The sequence below is a fragment of the Carcharhinus amblyrhynchos genome, chromosome 21 (assembly GCF_965287045.1).
Source record: "Carcharhinus amblyrhynchos chromosome 21, sCarAmb.v2.hapA, whole genome shotgun sequence".
NCBI lineage: Eukaryota > Metazoa > Chordata > Chondrichthyes > Carcharhiniformes > Carcharhinidae > Carcharhinus > Carcharhinus amblyrhynchos.
Window position 1 is genome coordinate 23,816,580 of NC_137344.1, and position 21,741 is coordinate 23,838,320.

A 21,741-nucleotide genomic window follows, 5' to 3' on the forward strand; every position below is an offset into this window, starting at 1 on the left:
TTGAAGTATTGTGGACTCAGAACAGTGATAGACTTCAGGTTAACATAAGCTGATGGACACATGGCAGATTCACTTTAATGCAGAGAAGGGAGTGGGAAGGGATATATTTTGGTGAGCAAAACAGAAAGAAGTTATATGAACTAAAGCTAAAATTCTAAATGGGGTGCGGGAACAACGAGACCCAGAGGTCTATGTGCACAGATCACTCAAGGTGGCATGGCTAATTGCGAAAGTGGTACAAAGGCATACCAAATTCTAAATCTCATAAATGGGAGTACAGAGCACAAAAGCAAGAAAGGTCTGATGAAACTTTATAAAACACTGCTTTGGCCTTAAGTGGGGTGTTGTGTCCAATACTCAGCAAGAATGTGATTTAGAGGGGGTGCCAAAAGATTAACAAAAATGGCTCCGGGGATAAAGGTCATTGGCAAACTGGAGAGGATATAGTTGTTATTCTTAGGGAAGAGAAGATTAAGAGGAGATATGATAGAGGTGCTCAAAATCATGAGGGGTTTGTACAGAGTACACAGGGAAAAACTATTCCCATTGGCCAAAGGGTTGTGAACCAGAGGACACTGATTAAAGGTGAAGGATAAAAGAATCAAAAGCAACATGAAGAAAGCTTTTTTTTATGCAGTAGGTGGTTCAGATCAGGAGTGCACTGCCAGGGGGTATGGTGGAAGAAGATTCAATTCAGATTTGCTTTCAAATTGGATAATTATCTGAGGAGAAATTAAAATTGCAGAGCCACAGGGCAAGAGCGAGGGAGAGCCAGCGTGAACATGAAGGGTCGAATGGCTTCCTTCTGTTCTGGAACCGTTTGATTATTCTATTATTGTTGATAAATTTTGCTTCTGTGGTTAGGTCCAAACAAGCAGTATGTATTACACCCCACCGACGGCTGACAACCATGTATTTAACAGGTATTAAGTGCAAATCATTTGTTGTTAAGCAAATGCTACGGCTGCAAGAACAGAGCAACGATTGCCATTCAGAACTGATTCAGATAAGATCATTTTGAGGTCAGTGGCTAAATCAATGAGCAGCCATTTAAACGGTCACGTTGTCATGTGTGCTGTTTTTCTACTTTCACAAACAAGTGCTCAGTAATTGTTAATGTGCTTGCTTCCGGATCATCTGGTACTTCAGTATTGGCACTAAAATATGATCATAGGAGTTTTTGTTGTAAAAAAAAATATAGCCCAGAGTATGCTTATCGCAATGATCCATGATGCAGTAGATATTTTATGTGCTGCAGATTAAAGGTATTAGTGAGGTGTGAAGCAGACTGTTTGGGGGAAGATCAGTGTGGGGACTAACTGCTGAAATGCTGCATGAAGAACAAAGAGCTAAAAAAAAAGTACATCACAGTCTGGCCCTTCTGCCCTCCAATCATGAGTCCTGCCTAAACTAAAACCGTATGCATGACAACTTTCCTTTCTTTGGAAACAATTAAGAGCAATGAATAATTCTATCCTTCCCCCATTTCCACCTCACAACCATTTTACATGATAAAACCGCAGTTAATTTAAGTATTTTATATCAATCCCCCCCTCCCCCCCACACACACCCCACCCCGCACCCCCCCATACATTCCTCCTCCAATACTTTGTCTTTTAACTAGATTGGAGACATCTTCGGGGAAAATCAGTCAGATCATATTGATTGTATCAGGCAGATGTGTATCACGATCACTTCAGTCAGATAGAAAACACCCTGTATTACTGTAAGAGCTCAACTTTTCATGGTATACATGAACAATTTGGAAGAAGAAACTGAAGACACCATTGCTAAGTTTGCAGATGATACAAAGATATGTAGAGGGACAGGTAGTATTGAGTAAGCTGGGGGGAGTGGGGACTGCAGAAGGATTTGGACAGATGAAAAAAGTAGCAGATGAAATAGAATGTGGAAAAATGAAGTTATGCACGTTGGAAGGAGGAGTGGAAGCATGGACTATTTTCTAAATGGGAAAATGCTTAGGAAATCAGAAACATAAAGGGACTTGGGAGTCATTGTTCAAGATTCTCTTAAGGTTAATGTGCAGGTTCAGTTGGCAGTTCAGAAGGCAAATGCAATGTTAGCATTCATGTCGAGAGGGCTAGAATACAAAAGCAGGGATGTACTCCCGAGGCTGTGTAAGGCTCTGGTCAGACCCCATTTGGAGTATTATGAACAGTTTTGGGCCCCATGTCTAAGGAAGGATGTGTTGGCCTTAGAAAGGGTCCAGAGGAGGTTCACAAGAATGATCCCTGGAATAAAGAGCTTGTTGTATGAGGAACAGTTGAGGACTCTGGGTCTGTCCTTGTTGGAGTTTAGAAGGATGGGGGGGGGGATCTCATTGAAACTTACAGGATACAGTGAGGCCTGAATAGAGTGGACGTGGAGAGGATGTTTCCACAAGTAGGAAAAAATAGAACCAGAGGGCACAACCTCAGGCTGAAGGAACGATCCCTTGGAACAGAGATGAGGAGGAATTTCTTCAGCCAGAGAGTGGTGGATCTGTGAAACTCTTTGCCACAGAAGACTGGGGAGGCCAGGTCACTGAGTGTCTTTAAGATCGAGATAGATAGGTCCTTGATTAATAAGGGAATTGGGGTTATAGAGAAAAGACAGGAGAATGGAGATGCAAAAGGTATCAGCCATGATTGAATAGCAGAGCAGACTCGATGGGCTGAGTGGCCTAATCCTGCTCCTATATCTTATGGTCTTAGCTCTGTTTTGCAGGTTATGTCCTCTTACCCCAAGTGCACAATACCAGAGGAAATAATTTCTTTTTATCTATCTTGTCAAATATTTTAATTAGCTAAAATACTTGAATGAGATCATCCCTTAATCTTCTATACTCAAAGGAAAACAAACCTCATCTATGAAATGTTTCACATAATTTAACCTTTTTAGCCTCACTATCACTTCAGTCAATCTTATTTGTTAAAAGAAAATCTTAAAATCGACTAATTGATCGTTTAATGATGCTGCACAGTTAAAAAGCAAATCATTTTTCAGGGCTCGCTCATTAAATGTTATTAGTCTCATCACCATTAAAAGGCAGTTAGATTTAATTGAACAAGGTGGAACTTTTTAGATGGTTTCAAATAGCAACAGGAAGGTTGAAATTCCTGTTGATTGCTGGTTCTGGAGCTGATGGAGATGTAAAGGTCCACAGCACAGCCTGTCTTCAAGTAGCAGACTGTAATTTCAGGATTCCTGTGCTAATTTCACATGCTTGACATCCTGAAGTTGCATTCACTGAAGTTAAGTTTATTTATTAGTGTCACAAGTAGACTTATATTAATACTGCAAAGAAGTTGCTGTGAAAAATTGCCTAGTCTCCACACTGAGGGAGAATTCAGCATGTCTTTTGGAATGTGGGAGGAAAGAGGAGCACCAAGAGGAAACCCATGCAGACACAGGGAGAACATGCAAACTCCACAAAGACGGTGACCCAAGTCAGGAATTGAACCCAGGGTCCTGGCACTGTGAGGCAGCAGTGTTAACCACTGTACCAGTATGCTGGTGAAGCGTACCAGAGAGTTGCAGCATCCTGCATGTGTAGAAACATGACCTATCAGGAATTTCAAAGAATTATAAGTATGGTGCGTGGAGTAGATCTTGCTGGCTGATAGTCAAACAGAGAACCCCTGACCGTTCACCTTCATTATGTGTCCACTAAAATGTCATTTTTTTTTAAAAGTTATTTTACTCATTTAATACTAATTAAAATTGTTGCATGGCAGCTCCTAAAGATGTCTTGTTTTACGATAGGAACTTTTGAGGCTCTGTGCCTGTAGCAGATTATACAGAGGGGGGGTAAGGTGAAGGATAGGAGGAAGCTAAGGTGGAGTAAGGACCTGTTGACCCATTATAGCTTGTTTCTGTGCTGTCATTTCGACATAATCCAAACTCAACCTTTTTCTCTTAATCAGATAATGCAGCTGTTGGTGAAAGGCAACAAACAGAGAACACAGGAACCCACTGCAGCCAATAAAACCTCCTCTCGATCTCATGCTGTCCTGCAAGTCACAGTTAGGCAGAAGAGTCGCATCAAGAACATTTTGCAGGAAGTACGAATTGGACGTCTATTCATGATTGACCTCGCGGGATCTGAGAGAGCTTCACAGGTTGGTCACATGGGCCTCTCTTGTAAACTTGGTGCAGTATCACAAATTCACATGAAGATTATTGGAACAAATCAGAGACTTATCTAAATTGAGAAGTTTAAATAATAGAGATCTGATGTTCCCATGGCAGATATTCTTAAAACTAGTGTTCACTCATTCCCCCATGTCCCTTATTAACAACGTTACTGAATCTGCTCCAAGCAGACAAGAAGCATGATATTAAATGGAGCATACTGGTTCCAACACATGAAATGCAATTATTATAATGATATAAAGGCAAAACACTTCAGATGCTGGAAGTTGAATGCTGACAGAAAATGCTGACAGCATCTGTGGAGAGAGAATGGAGCTAAAGTTTTGAGTAGTTGATGCACTTGGAGCAAATGGGACCAAAGGTTATGGGGAGAAAGCAGGATTAGGCTATTGAGTTGGCCGATCAACCATAATCGTGATGAATAGTGAGTAGACTTGAAGGGCCAAATGGCCTCTTCCTCCTCCTATGTTTTCTGTTTCTATCAGTTTGGATGACCTTTTGTCAGAGCAATTATTATAAACTTGCTTTTATTTTTATTTTGGCATGAAAATTTTACAGATGTTCTCAGGGGATTCCTGCAGTTGATGCAGTGCTTCCCGAACCTTTTTCTGGTGTTACCCTAGTTTAATTCCTCGGACTTTGTGTTACCTCTTGGGTGGGGTGGGGGATGGTTAACTCCTGGGCCAAAGAGGAGAGAGAAGTTCAGTGTGGCGCGAATTGTTTAAACTGCAGAGCTTTTTTAAACACAAAAACTTACCTTCTTAAAGGCTTTTTTCCCCAGCAGCAATTGGGTCTGTTCATTAGGCCACACCCATCACTTGAAAACTAAAAGTTAAAGCGGGGGCGGGGGGGGTCTTTCGGGTCAAACCAAGTAAAGTTTAAAGGGGGGTTGCAGTTGTTAACACTCAGTCCGAGCTCCATGGCAGCCATTGCTGCCTCAGAGTCCGCGATCCTAAAGTCTTGTTTTCTAACCCCAGTGGGTATGGAGAGAGCCTTGCCATTGGGTGTCGCTTACAAGAATGCTTTGCGGATTCTGCAATTCTAACAAACAATTCCGAATTATTAGCGTACAGGATTCACACAGGGTTCAATAAAGGATAAAGTGCGCTGAAATGGAAGAAAAATACTTTGACATCTCACATTGCTACAGGTACAAATTAAAGTAAGGTTTTTGAGATCAGTTATATAGGTGGGGTGTAAATTTGCAAGTATTGAAAAGACAAAATCTAAATACATGTTGTTGGTGTAACATTCAATGAGCACAAAGATTATTGTGAAATGACTGCATTCAAAGTGGTGCATTGGGACACAAATAGAGGTTTACATAGAATCATAGAGGTTTACAACATGGAAACAGGTCCTTCAGCCCAACTTGTCCATGCTGCCCTTTTTTTAAAACCCCTAAGCTACTCCTAATTGCCCGCATTTGGCCCATATACCTCTGCACCCATGTAACTATCTGAATGCTTTTTAAAAGACAAAATTGTACCTGCCTTTACTACTACCTCTGGCAGCTTGTTCCAGACACTCACCACCCTCTGTGTGAAAAATTGCCCCTCTGGATACTTTTGTATCTCTCCCCTCTCACCTTAAACCTATGCCCTCTAGTTTGAGATCCCCTACCTTTGGGAAAAGATATTGACTATCTAGCTGATCTGTGCCCCTCATTATTTTATAGACCTCTATAAGATCATTGCTCAGCCCCTTATGCCCCAGAGAAAAGAATCCCAGTCTATCCAGCCTCTCCTTATAACTCAATCCACCAAGTCTAAGTTGTATCCCAGTAAATCTTTTCTGCACTCTTTCTAGTTTAATAATATCCTTTCTATAATAGGGTGACCAGAATTGCACATAGATTCCAAGTGTGGCCTTACTAATGTCTTGTACAACTTCAACTCCTGTATTCAATGTTCTGATTGATGAAACCAAGCATGCCTAATGCCTTCTTCACCACTCTGTCCACCTGTAACTCCACTTTCAAGGAGTTATGAACATATACCTTTAGATCTCTTTGTTCTGTAACTCTTCCCGATGCCCTACCATTAACTGTGTAAATCTTGGTTCAATCTACCAAAATGCATCACCTCACATTTGTCTAAATTAAACTCCACCTGCCATTCGTCAGCCCACTGGCCCAATTGATCAAACTCGCATTGCAATTGGAGGTAACTTTCTTCATTGTCCACTATGCCACTAATCTTAGTGTCATCTGCAAACTTAATAACCATGCCTTCTATATTCTCATCCAAATCATTAATATAAATGACAAATAACAGTGGATCCAGCATTGATCCTTGAGGCACACTGCTGGTCACAGGCCTCCAGTTTGAAGAACAACTCTCTACAACCACCATCTGGCTTCCGTCAAGAAGCCAATTTTGTATCCGTTTAGATATCTCACCCTGGATCCCATGAGATTTAACCTTATGCAACAACCTACCACGCGGTATCTTGTCAAAAGCCTTGCTAAAGTCCATGTAGCCAGCATCTACTGCACTGCCCTCGTCCACCTTCTTGGTTACCCTTTCAAAAAACTCTTACAAATTTGTGCGATATGATTTTCCACTCACAAAGCCATGCTGACTGTCCCTAATCAGTCCAATGCCTGAAGATCTTGTGTCTCAAAATATCTTCCAACAATTTACTCACCACAGATGTGAGACTCACTGGCCTGTAGTTCCCTGCAGTCCTTTTTAATCAAAGGCACAACATGTGTCACTCTCCAATCTTCAGGCATCTCACCTGTGACTATCGATGATTCAAATATCTCGGCTAGGGGACCTGCAATTTCCTAGCCTCCCACAGTGTCCTGGGATACATTTCATCAGGTCCTGGGGAATTTAGAAAGAGATACTTTCTCGCAGATCAGTTATTGGTGAATCTGAATCAGTTGGTTGGAGTGTATTAAGCTTTCGGGACAGCTACTGTGGAGAAAAGAAATGCAACATGATGGAAATTGTTTTGTGAGGGAGATGAATGCTTTCAGTTGCAGGTGTCCAGAATCTGCTGTACTTTCTGCCTAAATAAAATAGCATTTTAGGAATTACGATTGGCTTGAAAGATGGCTTGAAAATGTCAAGTTTTGTTTAAGGTCAAAGCTTGAGCTTGAGGAGTGTTGAGTTAGCTTCTGAATGGAGCTGTGGTGGGCAGATTAAAATTGGCCTCAGTGCCATTGTTCCAGGTTCCTGTTCCTGATTATAATCTAACTACTGGGTAATGTATATGTGTAAGTGTGTGGCCAGCAGGTGAGAGCATTCGTGATGCTCTTCGTGATTAATACATTGCTCGTACTCCCTTTCAGGACACGCATGTTAATAATTGAACAGGATACCTGAAGGGTTTCTGGAACCCATGAAACTGCACACCCCTGAGATGAGGTGGGAAGAAAGTATTGGGGAAAACATGCACCTTTTCAACCAGTCTAAATCTATGTCCGTTTCAGATCAAACTATCTTTCCTGCTCTTCGTGCTACAGTAACTTGTTAAAGAAATTACTGTGTAACCCGGCCGATCTATGCTACAAGTCACGGCTTTGACACTTCATTTAATGAATGCCATCAAAAGAAAATATATTTCTTTGAGTGGGCGTGTTTGATTGAATATCTGTCCATTAGCACCCTGCTCACACCATTGCTGCTTGGGAAAGTTGGTGAGGAAACCATTCATTGTGATGTCATATCCAAGGGGCTTCACGTTTTTAATTACTATAATTTGCTGAAATTACTTCCTCGCTCTAACGTGCAGAGTTGGCATTTTATATCATTTTCTATTGTGCTTTGTGCAATTTCAGTTTAACATTTAAATGATGATATAATATACCTTCCGCTCACTGAAGCATAAAGGCGCCAATTATAGCTATGCATGATGAAAATAAGGAATGGCTGCCTACTGCGCTGGTAGATTAAGAACCCATTGCCTCCTACATTTAATATATATCTTATATGTACAGATTGCAGCACTGCTTAAAACAAACTTGAAAACACAATTCTGGAAATGGTAATACCCCTCTATTGTTACAGAAAGAAATCTTGAGTGTAGGTGCAGTATCTCAGGTTCATAGCTTTACTCTCATGGACACAAATGTGCGAAGGCAGAAAGAAATGGGATGCAAAATGCTCAGGCTGGATCACACCACCATCTAGTGGATATAGGAAGGAATATAGCTTTATTTTTAGAATAGAAAGAATTTCTGAAAAAACAAGAGTTTTACAAAACCAAAAAAAACACTGTGGATAGGGAAGCAGCAGCTAACATTTCAAGTCACTGGCCTTTCATCAGGACTGAGGAAGAAACAGTGTTGGCATTTCAGTGTGATAACTGACCTGAGAATATTTGTACTTCAATATTTTCCCTTCTGAGGCTGCTAATCTGCAGGGCAGGACTGACTGGTTGTACCAGTTTGACTCCCGTGGATCGATTACACTACTGTTCTTAAGTTTTCTCTCAACAGATTGTGGCCTTGCCAAGTGCAAGTGCATCTTGCGTAATGAGGACAGGCAGATCTGCCCCCAGAATAAATATTTGATGGATAACCTGGAAAATGGCTGCGTTGTATTTTCAGCTAACAATCAACAAAGTGTTCAAATGGGATTCATGTTAAAACTGTTGTCCTATTGCGATGCAACTTTTTAAAAAAGCCCGTTGCAGCCCCACTCAAACAACTTTTGGAGAATTATCTATTTACAGAAAAACATTATTGAAAACCAACATCGGAATATACGCGTCTTACATTTGAGGATGTAAAACTGCCGGTTTTGCCTCTTATTTTCTGTGGAAGGCTTTGTTTAGGTTAAAACTGAGTCAGTAATCCATTGTGAAATTTGCCTTTTCAAACACCTTGTGCATTTTTCCTTTATAATAGAAACTAGACATAGGAGTGGGCCATTCAGCCATTCGAACCTGCTCCGCCATTCATTTTGATCATAGGTGATCATCAAATTCAAAATCCTGATTTCCCCCCCCCTGCCCTTTTGCAGCCATATCCCTTGATCCTTTTAGCCCCAAGATCTATATCTAATTTCTTCCTGAAATCAGACAACATCTTGGTCTCAAATACTTTATGATGGTGAATTCCACGCATTCACCACCCTCTGGGTGAAGAAATTTCTAAACTCCAATGAATATGATCCTACCAACTTAGTCTCTCCTCATATGACAGACCTGCCATCCCAGGGATCAGCATGGTAAAAATTTTCCATACTCCCTCTATAGCAAGGAGATCCTTCCTCAGATAAGGACACCAAAACTGCTCACAATACTCCAGGTGTGACCTCACCAATACCCTATACAATTGCAGTAAAACATCCCTGTTCTTATACTCAAATCCTCTCGCTATGAAGGCCAACCTACAATTTGATTTTTATTTGATTTTTACTATTGTCACATGTATTAACATACAGTGAAAAGTATTGTTTCTTGTGCGCCAGACAAAACATACCATTCATAGAGAAGGAAATGAGAGAGTGCAGAATGTAGTGTTACAGTCATAGCTAAGGGTGTAGAGAAAGATCAACCTAATGCAAGGTCAGTCCATTCAAAAGTCTGACAGCTTCTTTACTGCCTGCTGTACCTGCCTGCTTACTTCCAGTGACTGATTCATGAGGACGCCAAGGTCTCACTGAGTATCCACCTCCCTCAATTTACACCCATTCAAATAATAATGCGAATTATCAACAAATGACTTTGTCCTCCAGTGATGTGGTTCCACTGATATTCTCCAACATTTTTAAATAACAATATAGTTTTGTTATCACTGAGGGAGGGTTAGTTTCTTCATCTTAGTATCTTCGTGAATGCTATGGAAGATTGAGGATGCGTTTGAGTATATCCATGTGGCATTACAATGATTGGGTAATATCAGTAGGTGCTGTTGGAGGAATACATTGTATATGATGCATATTCACTTTTGGTTGAAAGGATATGTATACTGTGGGCTGCTGTAAATGCTGGCACATCTTCCCATGTGAAGAACAGAAGTCACAGTAAGATATGGCTGATAAGGAGATAGCAAACCCTGGAGAGACAGGAAAGTTAGTAACCTGAGAGCTGTATAAGATGTGGTCAGCTTTTATTTCTTCCATACTTCAATATCAATTCAAAATGAAACAATAAAAGGTAGCTGTACCTCATGCACCAGTCTAAAGGGCTGAGAGTAGTGGGAGAGGGGACACCCTGCTCCCAAAAGTGGATCTACAGTTCTTGGTACCCACACCCCTCCCTTCATTTCTGCCCCATTCCCCTCGCCTCACACCCACCCATGCCCCACAGATCGCAAAGATGGATGACATAAAAATACGCAAATTAATCACTCTGAAGGAGCAGGCATTTGCACAGTCATTTTCGTCAACTTCAAAATTGATTCTTCTTTTTACTATGAGGCTATGGTTCTGGATTTCTAACAATACTCTCTCTACTTTTCTCCTGTCCATTCCCCTCCCCCTCACAAATTTGCCACTTCTCCCTCCCGTGGACCCCTCAACTGCATCACAAATTTCCCCTCCCTCCAAATTGCAACCTGGCCCTGACATACTCTCCCCTCTCTGAAAGTCTGCAATCCTGGCTAACCCCCTCAAACTCTCCTCCCCCCACACCCACACAGACTGCGCCTCCCCACCCCCTCATTGTCTCCCTTCACACTCACATTCTCATGATCTCACTCACCTTGCTCACATAGGGTCTTCAAGACAGCCTCCTGTCTCAATTGTCATTTTCTCATGGCTAAGGTTTGGTTTGAGGCATCGGGCCTTGCTGATGCTGGCCTGCCTTCAGCCCAGGGTTAAGTTGCCTGCTCACCTCACCTGCTGCTCCCCTCCTGGCTGATCTTACCTCATAGCGGTTTCTGGCACTTTGCTGTTGCTGGCCTGCCATGGGTGGAGTTGCAAACCTCAGCAGCCTGCGCCTCTACCTGTTCACCTAGTCACCTCTCTTTATTCCTCGCACACACGTGCCTTAAATTAACCATTCGTTTGGAACAGTGTTCTCACACTTTTTCAGACTCACCAATCAGAGTCTGATTCACTCTGCATTGTCTCATTTGTATTTGTTGAACCAATCAGCAAACGCAGAGTTATAGGCTCTGATTGGATGCCCAGTGCACCTATTGGCGCAGGACCCCGGGGACCCCAACCCCCCATCCTCCTCCCCCCTCATTGGTCAAGGCCCTGAGCCTGGGCACAATGTGTTTCATTGTAAATCTACTTCTACTTGCTACTACCTTAAACATTCACTCGTCCCATCAGCTGATATTGACAGCAGTGTATTCCATCTACAAGGTGCACTGCTCACTACCACCTTAAGAGCAATTAGGGAAGGGTAATGAATGCTGATCTGGTTGACTTTGTCCATATTCTATGAACAAATGAAGGAAAAAATGGCAACGTTCTGCTGTGACTCTCCTTCTTGCCATTTTCCCCATCAATTATTACTCCTGCAGGCTCCACTGTTCCCGTTCCTGTAGTATTGGCAAACTGCTCCCCGTTTATAGTGGTGATATCTGCAGTCTGGCTGCCTCCCAGTGGTGACATGCTGGCCTCTAGTGGCTGTGTACCAATTCTGGATAATGGTTTCTCATGGTAGCTGGCTTCTTGTTGCTGTTTTATTATAATGGCTAGCTGATTGCAAGCTCCGCAGCTGGTTATTTTCGAATGGCTGGTTGCCGGTTATTGATGGGTAGGTTGCTGAGGAATTGGCTATTGATGGGGGCTGGCTGCTTAGTGAGACCACCAAGATAGCTATTCTCAATAAATGTGTCCTCAATCATAATGAAATTCAGTCACTCTGTCAGGGATGAGACTTTCCTTTTGCATTTTAGCAAATCTGTCAGTCAGTCAGCACTGGAACCTTTAATATAGCGAGCAATTTAATAATTAATCCTGAACTGCTGTATATATAGTCATAAAGAACTCCTGAACTTGTTCCATTACATAATGAAGTTAATTAGGAACAGCATAAGAACATTATGCATGGCAAGTATTTCCTTTTCTACCTCTCAATTCCTTCTCTCTGGTAAACCATCCAACTGCCTCCTCGAATCATTTCCACTGTCAATCTCAATGTTCTTCTCTGGAATTATTCCAAAATCACCATGTCCTTTAGTTGAAAAGTTCTTCATGATATGCATTCTCACTCCTGTCTTCCTCACTTTTAGTTTCTGTAAACTTGAAATGTGCATCCTTTATGACAATATATAATTCATCTGGATCACTTTCATTCCATTCCTTGCATTATTTTGAAAACTTCAATCTGATCAACTCCGTCTCTCGCAAGGAAAACAGTCCCACATCGGTCACTTAACCTTTCTGACAGCTTCAATCCTTGATATCCTAAAATATGTAGAATTTTTAATTTTTCCATAATACATCTGCTGGAGATGTATCCAACGGATTTCTCTGGTGGCACAGTGGTTCGCACTGCAGCCTCACAGCACCAAACAGCAGGATTCAATTCCAGCCTCGGGTGACTCCCTGTGTGGAGTTTGCATGCTCTTCCCATGTCTACGTGAGTTTCCTCCGGGTGCTCCGGATTCCTCCCACACTCCAAAAAATTTGCAGGTTAAGTGGATTGGCCATGCTAAATTCCCCCATCTGTGTTAGGGGCATTTCAAGGTAAATACTGTGGGATTATGGGGATATAAAGAGGAATTGTTGTCAGTGTAGGCTTGATGGGCCGAATGGCCTCCCTCTGCACTGTAATGATTCTATGAATTACTAAACGACTGAAGAAATGTTAAATTCGTATCTGGGGGAAGTCCGCTGTGCTGCATTTGGAGACCTGACTGTTATAGTCACCAGCTTCAGCTACTTCAAGTAAATTCACCACACTTAATTTCATGACTGTTTTCCAGACACAGAATCGTGGCAAACGAATGAAGGAAGGAGCGCACATCAATCGATCACTGTTGGCACTTGGAAACTGTATCAATGCTCTGAGTGAAAGGGGAGGAAATAAATACGTCAATTACCGAGATAGCAAGCTGACACGATTGCTGAAGGTATGTGTGCGTGTGCGTGTGTGTCTGTCGAAATCAGGGTCACTATGTTTAGTGATCCAACCCTTTTCATTATTGCTTGGAGATTACATTAAGCTTTTCCTGCATTGACCTGATGCTCTTGTAGGATTACTATATTAAACGGAGACTATTGTTTTTGCTTAAAATAGATACATTCCTTCATCACACAACCCAAGTTTTGTATAAAACTGCACCATTTATTCTCAATGTGAACAACATAAGAATTAACCCCCTCCCAGCAGCCATAGAATCCCCAGAGTGCAGAAAGAGGCCATTCGGCCCAATGAGCCTGCACTGACAATAACCCTCCCCATGCCCTATCCCCGTAATCTCACATATTTACCCTGCTAATCCCCCTAATGCAAAGGGGAAGTTTAGAATAGCCTATCAACCTAACCCGCACACCTTTGTAGTGTGGGAGGAAACTGAAGCACCCAGAGGAAACCCACGCTGCCACTATTAGCAGGTAAGCACAGATTTCAGTTTCTGAGTTTGTCTCCTTCTTTCCCACGGCAGGATTCGTTGGGTGGGAACAGCAGGACCGTGATGATCGCTCACATCAGTCCAGCGAGCCTCTCCTTTGAGGAGTCACGGAACACTCTCACTTATGCAGACCGTGCCAAAAACATTAAAACCAGGGTAAGCACCAGCCAATTTCCACCAATGTATGGACTTAAATTATTTTAAGACTTAAAATTGTTATACGTACTTTTAGAAAGAACAGATGAGGAAGGAAAGTTGTGCTCTTGAGTTGTTTCAATGTTCCTTAACACAAATACATCTGAATGTTGAGTAACTTCTAACAATTTTTTTTAAGTTAAGAGACTGGGCATTTAAGAAATTTAAAATCAATCTATTTCCAGGGTTCTGTCCTTGACTGTACAGAAAAGGAATCCAATGATCTCTGAAAGGATCAATAATTTTCTAGAATGAACGTAAACGGGTGAGATTTTCCGGAAAATCCCACCCAAGGTCAATGGATCCTTTGCATGGTCTTTGAGTGTAAAATTGAGAACGAGAGAATTTGCTGTACAAGTTATAATTGCAACTGCAGTTTAGTATGTTGTTTCCCATTATTGAGTCTTGGCATATCCTGGGTCTGATGTGATTCTTACTTCATGCACCAGGTAAAACGCAATTTGATGAATGTGTCCTATCACATTGCTCAGTACACCAACATCATCTCCGATCTACGCAGTGAAATCCATCGTCTAAAGAAGAAGATAGATGCACAACGCATACAACAAACAAAAACTGATCGAACTGACATACGCAACGTGCAAGGTGAGTGACACAGTAGATAGCAAACACCTGTGGCACAGAAACAAACACTGTGCCAAATCTCCTGCATTCTGTTAATACACCGACAGTGTTCTTTTGAGAATTCTGTGGTGTGGAATATTCCCTTTGCTTTTAATTGCGTATTTGTGAAATATCTCTGGAGCAACATTCTGCCTATTTCAAGCTTAAAAATAACTTGTTCGGTAACATCAAGGTCTTAAAATCCTAAGTGCTAAAGGAGTGTTGGGTGTTTTTTTTTAATTACTGTCACAAGTAGGCTTGTATTAACACTGCAATGAAGTTACTGTGAAAATCCCTTAGGCACCACATTCTGGCACCTGTTTGGGTACACTAAGGGAGAATTTAGCATGATCAATGCACCTAACCAGCATGTCTTTCGGTTTGTGGGAAGAAACTGAAGCACCTGGAGGAAACCCATGCAGACACGGGGAGAACATTCAGACTCCGCACAGACTGTCACCCAAGCCGAGAATCAAACCTGGGTCCTTGGCACTGTGAGGCAGCAGTCTAACCACTGTGCCATCGTAGGTTTGTTGTGCAAACTGTGAGAAAAACAAATGAAAGCCGAAATGCCACCTTCTTGTTTTTTTCTTACAAACACTGGGTTTGTTACAAACAAATTAGGTTACCCAATTAAAGGGTTAAGTGGCGATGCTTTCTTTCCATTATGTGTTTCATCATTTGTCAGCAGTCCTGAGCAGCAATTCTAAATGAAATGTTATACACAATGCATTACAATGTGAGCCCTGATTTTAATTGAGTAACAGTTTTTGACAGGTTTGATTTGAGTTCTAAACATGATGTCTAGGGTATTTAAATTCCCTGACATTATCGGACAAGATTTTCAATTGTATGTGCAGCTGCTAGCAACAGGTTAGTCTGTAGGAAAGGCTAGCGGACCAATCCGGTTGGTGTCCACATTGCCTGAGACACATGATCACAGCAGCAGAGATCTAAGTTTTCCTTGCGGGACCTAAAGGAACCTGCCTGCCTAGCTCCATAAGGAGTTAAAAACAAAATCATCTTACTCTGTCATACCTCATCTGGCCTTTCCCCAGTTCTTCAATGCGGCAGCCTGGCAGGAATCTCAGCCATTTTTCACTCAGATCCACTAATATAAAATTGCATTTGTGCTCTAGTCTATTCATTAGGACCTGCTGTGTATCTAAAATGGATGATGTGGGCTGTGGGCAAGTGCTTTTGTACCTCCAGTGAAAATCCCAATAGGTCAGATCCTGGCAGCTCCAGCGTGAGTAACTAACTTGGGGAATTTTAACCGTGTCCAGCCAATTGCCTGTTGATTGTTTGTGTTGAAATCGCCCCCATGAAGATAAACTGAATTGCCTCACTGAGGTTCAAAGCACTTCTTGTATAAATTAAATTATTCCCTTCTGAGAAGATATAGCTTATATTCATCTTGGTCAGTGCAATGCATTAGGAGCTGGAAGTCTTAATAGATCTGATGATATGGCACAGTTTATATGACTCTGGCTCAATCAGAAACCTTTTCGTCATGAATTCTGGTGTATATGCTTTTGCTTTTAGTCACTTGTGCCACTGAATCAACCCAATTTTAACATTTTTACTTTTGTCCCTTTAGCTGAGGTGCAGCTCCATTCCTCTCGCTACGATAGACGGGAAATGGAAAGGCTTCGTGAGCATCTGATCACTGCCTTTCGAGAACAGATGGATATCCGACGCAACTTACTGGAGCTGGACAGCAACAACATGCAAATTCAAGTTGACACATCCAGGCACTTACTAACTATCGCAGAGTAAGTACACTTCATATTCCCATGCAGCTCACATTGATTTCAATGCTGAAAACATTGATTAGGAGAGGGATTAGGCAAATTCAGCCTTTTGAGCCTGCTCTGCCATTTAACATGATCTTATCCTGGTCTCAATTCCACTTTCCTAACTGTTCCCGCTAACCCTTTTACCCCACTTTTCATCAGGAACATCTCTCTTTCCTGAATCTGTTGATTGATTCTGCCTCCACTGCACTCTGGGCCCACGTCGTCCATTTTAGATACACAGCAGGTCCTAATGAATATATTGGAGCACAAATGCAATTTTATTTTAATGGATCTGAGTGAAAAGTTCCATAGATTCACAACCCTCTGAGAGAAGTAGTTTCTCCTCATCTCAGTTTTGAATCTATCTCCTCTCACTCTATATCTATATGACCTCTTGTTCTAGACTGTTCTACAAGCGGGAACATCTGATCAGCATTATCAATCCCCTTTAGCTCTTTATGCATCTTGAATAGGAGCCCTCTCATTCTTCTGAACTCCAGAGAGTACAAGCCTAAGCTATCCAAACACATCTCATATGACAACCCTTTCATCCCTGGAATTAATCTGGTGAATCTTCTTTGAATTGCCTTCAATGCCACCACATCCTTCCTCAACCAAGGAGACCAAAACCGGACACAATCCTCACTGACACCTTATACAATTGCAACCGCATTTCTTTACTTTTAAAAATCTAGTCCTTTGTAATAAGTGCCAAGATTCCATTTGTCTTTCTTATTATATGCTGTATCTGCATACCCACTCCGTGATTCATGCGCAAGGACACACATCCCTCTGCACTAATGCACTTTGAATTTACTTCCCATTTAAATAATAATTTGCCCTTTTATTTTTCTGGTTGAATGGTTAAAGAGGGATGATTTACTAAAATCAACAGAAGATGCTAAATCTCTAAAGAATTTTGTCTGGTGCAACTGTTCATTGAAACAAGAAACATCTTGTAATACATTAAGGTCCTCAAAAGAAATTATCAGTAATTGCAACATTAAATACTTCCAAAACCTTTGGTGTCATTAGTAGCTCATTGTTACTTGACTACTGATCATGAATGACATTAATAACTTGCTTAAAGCTAATGGAACTGGAGTAAATCTTGTGCTGCAGTCAATTACATTGTAGTTACATGTCTAGTGAGATAGTCACATGCTGCAGCTTTCAAATTGTGATGGTCATCATGGATTCAATGCATCAGCAAGCAAAATGCATCAAATAATTTGCAATGTATGTTGAAAAAACATCCCCTCTCCACTGAGTGTTTACTATCCAGGGATTCCTGCTGGAAGCTTAACATAAGTGAAAACCGAGTGACTGCTTTGATGCGTGCATTGATGAATAGTCTGTTGATGGTCACTGTCTCAATTCTTACATGAAGAATGACACATTAGCCAACGTACTAAGAGGGCAAGTTGCACCTGTGGAACTGAAACTGAATGACGGGAAAAACAAAAAAATAAATTGTCTGCTAGTCCTACTGACAAGTGATTGGTATGTGGAACGTCAAGGCGTCATGGTGATGGTGGATAATGTCACTGAACTAGTAGTGCAGAGATCCAGGCTCATGCTGTGTGCACTGGGGTTCAAATCCCACCGTAGCAGCTGCTGGAATTAAAATTCAAATAATGAATCTGGAATTAAAAGTTAGTCTTGTAACAGTCACCATGAAACCATTGCCAAATGTTGTCAACACCTATCTGGTTTACTAATACCCATTAGGGAAGGAAATCTGCCATCCTAACCTGGCCTGGCCTACATGTGACTCCACAGCAATGTGATTGACTCTTAACTGCCCTCTGAAATGGTGTGATAAACCATTCATGTCAAGGGCAACAAAAAATGCTAACTTTGCCAATGGCACTCTCAGTTGTGGACTCGCCAACTTTAAGTGCGTTCAAATGGTCTGTGGATAGGCATATGGATAACATTGGAATAGTTTAAGTTAGAGGGTCATTAGATTGGTTCCACTGGTCGGTGCAACATCGAGTGCCGAAGGGCCTGTACTGCGCTGTAATGTTCTACGTTCTATCCCATGAAAGGACAATTTTTTAAAAAGCACAGAAATCCAATAACATCTTTAAAATAATCTTTGTTGTTTTTGTCATGGATGTCAATGAAACATAAGCCAGTGTTGATTGAATGATGCTGTCCCATAGCGGTCATTTGATGGGGACCTGATTCAAGTGTGATATAAATGTCATCTGATTGTTCCTGTAGCTGGGTGCAGGAAAAGGCTCGGCGAGCCAAGAAGTGGAGGGAAGAATACCGGAAGGAAGTCTATGGCAAGGAAGATAGTGAGAAGGATTCGGACACTGGAGATGACCAGTCTGATGTTATGGAACCAACAGAGGTAGCAGTGGCCCGGGAAAATATTGCTGCACTTGTAGCTGAGCAGAAGAAACTAAAATGGCAGAAGGTAAGTGTATAATCCAACGGCTTCAATATAAACCATTGTTTATACTTAGAATACTTCAAATATCCTGGAATAACTATAGTTATTAAGGAACAATTTTAATGTCCTAGCTTTATTTCATAGAATTCCTGCACAAATTGAAAATGTGATTTTTATTGATTAAATTCCTGTTTATTGACTAGCCACAAAAATTTATTTTACCTTTTATTAGTGTCACAAGTAGGCTTACATTAACACTGCAATGAAGTTACTGTGAAAATCCCCTAGGCCCCACGTTCCGGTGCCTGTTTGGGTACACAGAGGGAGAATTTTTAGTATGGCCAATCCACCTAACCAGCATGTCCTTCGGAGCACCTGGAGGAAACCCCCACAGATACAGGGAGAACATGCAGACTCCGCACAGACAGTGACCCAAGCTGGGAATCGAACCCGGGTCCCTGGTGCTAAGAGGCAGCAATGCTAACCACTGTGCCACCGTGCCATCCAAATCGATTTAACAATAAGAGTATATGAACAGCGGTTTGAATTAGAAATTGTTCTTGCACTCCATTGCCTGCCAGCAGAAATATAAAGGTATTACTAGCTGTAATGGAGATTATAAAATAAATTTTGATGTTTTTCCATCATTTTGATCAAATTTATCACACAATAAAATACACATACAACTTGCAGTTAATTGCCCAATCCTTCCTCTCTCCTGAAACACACCTTTATTGAGGATTGAACCCATATCATAGTCAGTGATTTTCCTTTGCAATTTATTTCACAAGTCTGTTATACTTCAGTTGAATAAATTCTCGGTGGTTTTTTTGCTTGAATTTTTATAATTTTTGTCACCATTTTTTTTAACCCTCTCAGAAGGTGGTGGCTTATTCCCAGAATACCTTTCGCAAGGTCAATTATACCGAAAACGCCAATAAACCATTTTATAAATGAGCACTTTCTCTGGTTGGCATGAGCATATTGGAAGTGAGGATTTTAACACAATTTTCTAACTTTGCTTTATCTTGTACAAAACAAATGTCATATTCTCAGGCCATGGTGAAGAATAAAATGCAAAATGCAGCCCTTGATCAATCTAAGCTCCAAACACATCTTAATGCAGGTAAACACCAAGAAATTATACAGAAAATGTCTCTGTTTTGCTCTACCCTAATTGAAAATTCCACAACAACCCAAATTTTCTTACACCTTCCCTTTTCTGTTTACCTGGTCTTCTTCGAGCTTTGAAAGGGGCCATCTTTCACCTGGGAGTAAAGCCCTCGTTCATCCAGCTACAGTATGTGTTAGGCCACAATTTACACAATTAATCAATTAATCTAACCCATCTTTGGGCTATGGGAGGAAACTGGAGCACCCAGAGGAAACCCATGTAGTCAATGTACAAACTCCAAACAGACAGTGAGCCAAGCCGGGAATTGAACCCAGCTCCCTGGAGATGTGAGGCAGCTCAGAGGGACATGCATTTTAAGGGAGTTTTGCAGTAATGATGTAAACATGCCTTCATTTCTTATACTTGAAGCTTCATTGCCCTTTGTTTATCCAGGCATTAAGCTTGTCAGTGAAAGGCCTACCCTCTGTGGCACCCACTTTAGATTCATTGCAACATCGTAACTCAGCCTAAAATGGAAATATTGTGAGACACCTGTCATTCCTAAAAATTGGCTAATTCCACAGAGCAGTCTGGGCAGCATGGTGGCACAGTGGTTGGCACTGCTGCCTCACAGCTCCAGGGACTTGGGTTCGATTCGTGGCGTGGGTCACTATCTGTGTGGAGTTTGTACATTGACTGCATGGGATTCCTCTGGGTGCTCCAGTTTCCTCCCACAGCCCATAGATGGGTTAGATTAATTGACCACGCTAAATTGCCCCTTAGTGTCCCAGGATGTGTAGCTTAGAAGGATTATAAGGGTAAATATGTGGGGTTAACGAGATAGGGCCTGGCTGGATCGTTGTCAGTGCAGACTCGATGGGACGAATGGCCTCCTTCTGCAATGTAGGGATTCCATAATTCTAAGTTATTACTGCACTTCATATGTTTGAATGCCGGTTCACTTAATCTGTTGAAATTTCCAATCTCTAACCAGTTTCCATTCCCTTTTGTAGGTTGAGTTGGAGAAACAATTCACTGACATCCGTTCCCGTGCTCACAGACTGGAGGAGCTCCTTCCCAAGAGGATCAGCAGTGAGCAACAACGGGAGGTTTTGAGTCTGCTCTGCAAGGTTCATGAACTGGAAATTGAAAACACGGAAATGCAGTCCAACGCGTTACTCAAGGACAACGTCATACGGCAGACAGACTATGTCATCCAACGCTTTGAGCAGCATCGCCAGCTGTGCGCTGAAATTATTCAACAGCAGCGGCAAATCATTGATGGTATCATATCACTTAATTTCTCCAATTTATGCATGTTGTTCCTTCGGTAAATTATAGGTGATAGGCTTTGCAATCAGGTTTTACAAGTCTGCGTCTCATAGAATAGAATGATAGCATCCCTACAATGCAGAAGGAGGCCATTTGGCCCATCGAATTTGCACCAACTTGCTGACAGAGCATCTTACCCAGAGCCACTCCCCTACTCTATCCCCGTAACCCTGCACATTTATCATGGCTAAACCATCTAACCTACACATCTTGGGACGCTGAGTGGCAATTTAATATGGCCAATCCACCTAAACCTGCACATCTTTTAGAGTGTGGGAGGAAACCTGATCACCCAGAAGAAACATGGGGAGAATGTGCAAACTCCACACAGACAGTAACCCAAGGCTGGAATTGAACCCGGGCCTCTGACACTGTGAGATAGCAATACTAACCACTGAGCCACCATTCCACCCTTAAATTTGTGTGTTCTGTGTGTATGTATGTTGAATTTCCCGATAAAGTTACATTGATTTTAAAACCTACACTCACTATGTTATGCTAACAATGAACTCCCTATTGATAGGGTTGTGATCGACCTATCAGAATGATAACAAGCATCTTTTGTTTCAAGCTACAATTGCAGCACAAGTAAGCAATGTCACCTCATTGAAATGAGAACCATGAGAGA

The 21,741-nt window shown here is 41.6% G+C and overlaps 1 protein-coding gene across 1 annotated transcript in view; it reads left to right on the forward strand.

Annotated features, from left to right (window-relative positions):
* kif19 (kinesin family member 19) overlaps positions 1 to 21,741 on the forward strand; it is a 191,524-nt gene that overhangs the window by 138,375 nt on the left and 31,408 nt on the right. The window contains exons 7-13 of the mRNA XM_080208830.1: positions 3,927 to 4,121; positions 12,998 to 13,144; positions 13,679 to 13,801; positions 14,290 to 14,446; positions 16,065 to 16,239; positions 18,493 to 18,691; positions 20,795 to 21,065. Coding sequence (XP_080064956.1) covers positions 3,927 to 4,121; positions 12,998 to 13,144; positions 13,679 to 13,801; positions 14,290 to 14,446; positions 16,065 to 16,239; positions 18,493 to 18,691; positions 20,795 to 21,065 — 1,267 coding nt within the window. The remainder of the gene's footprint in view (positions 1 to 3,926; positions 4,122 to 12,997; positions 13,145 to 13,678; positions 13,802 to 14,289; positions 14,447 to 16,064; positions 16,240 to 18,492; positions 18,692 to 20,794; positions 21,066 to 21,741) is intronic.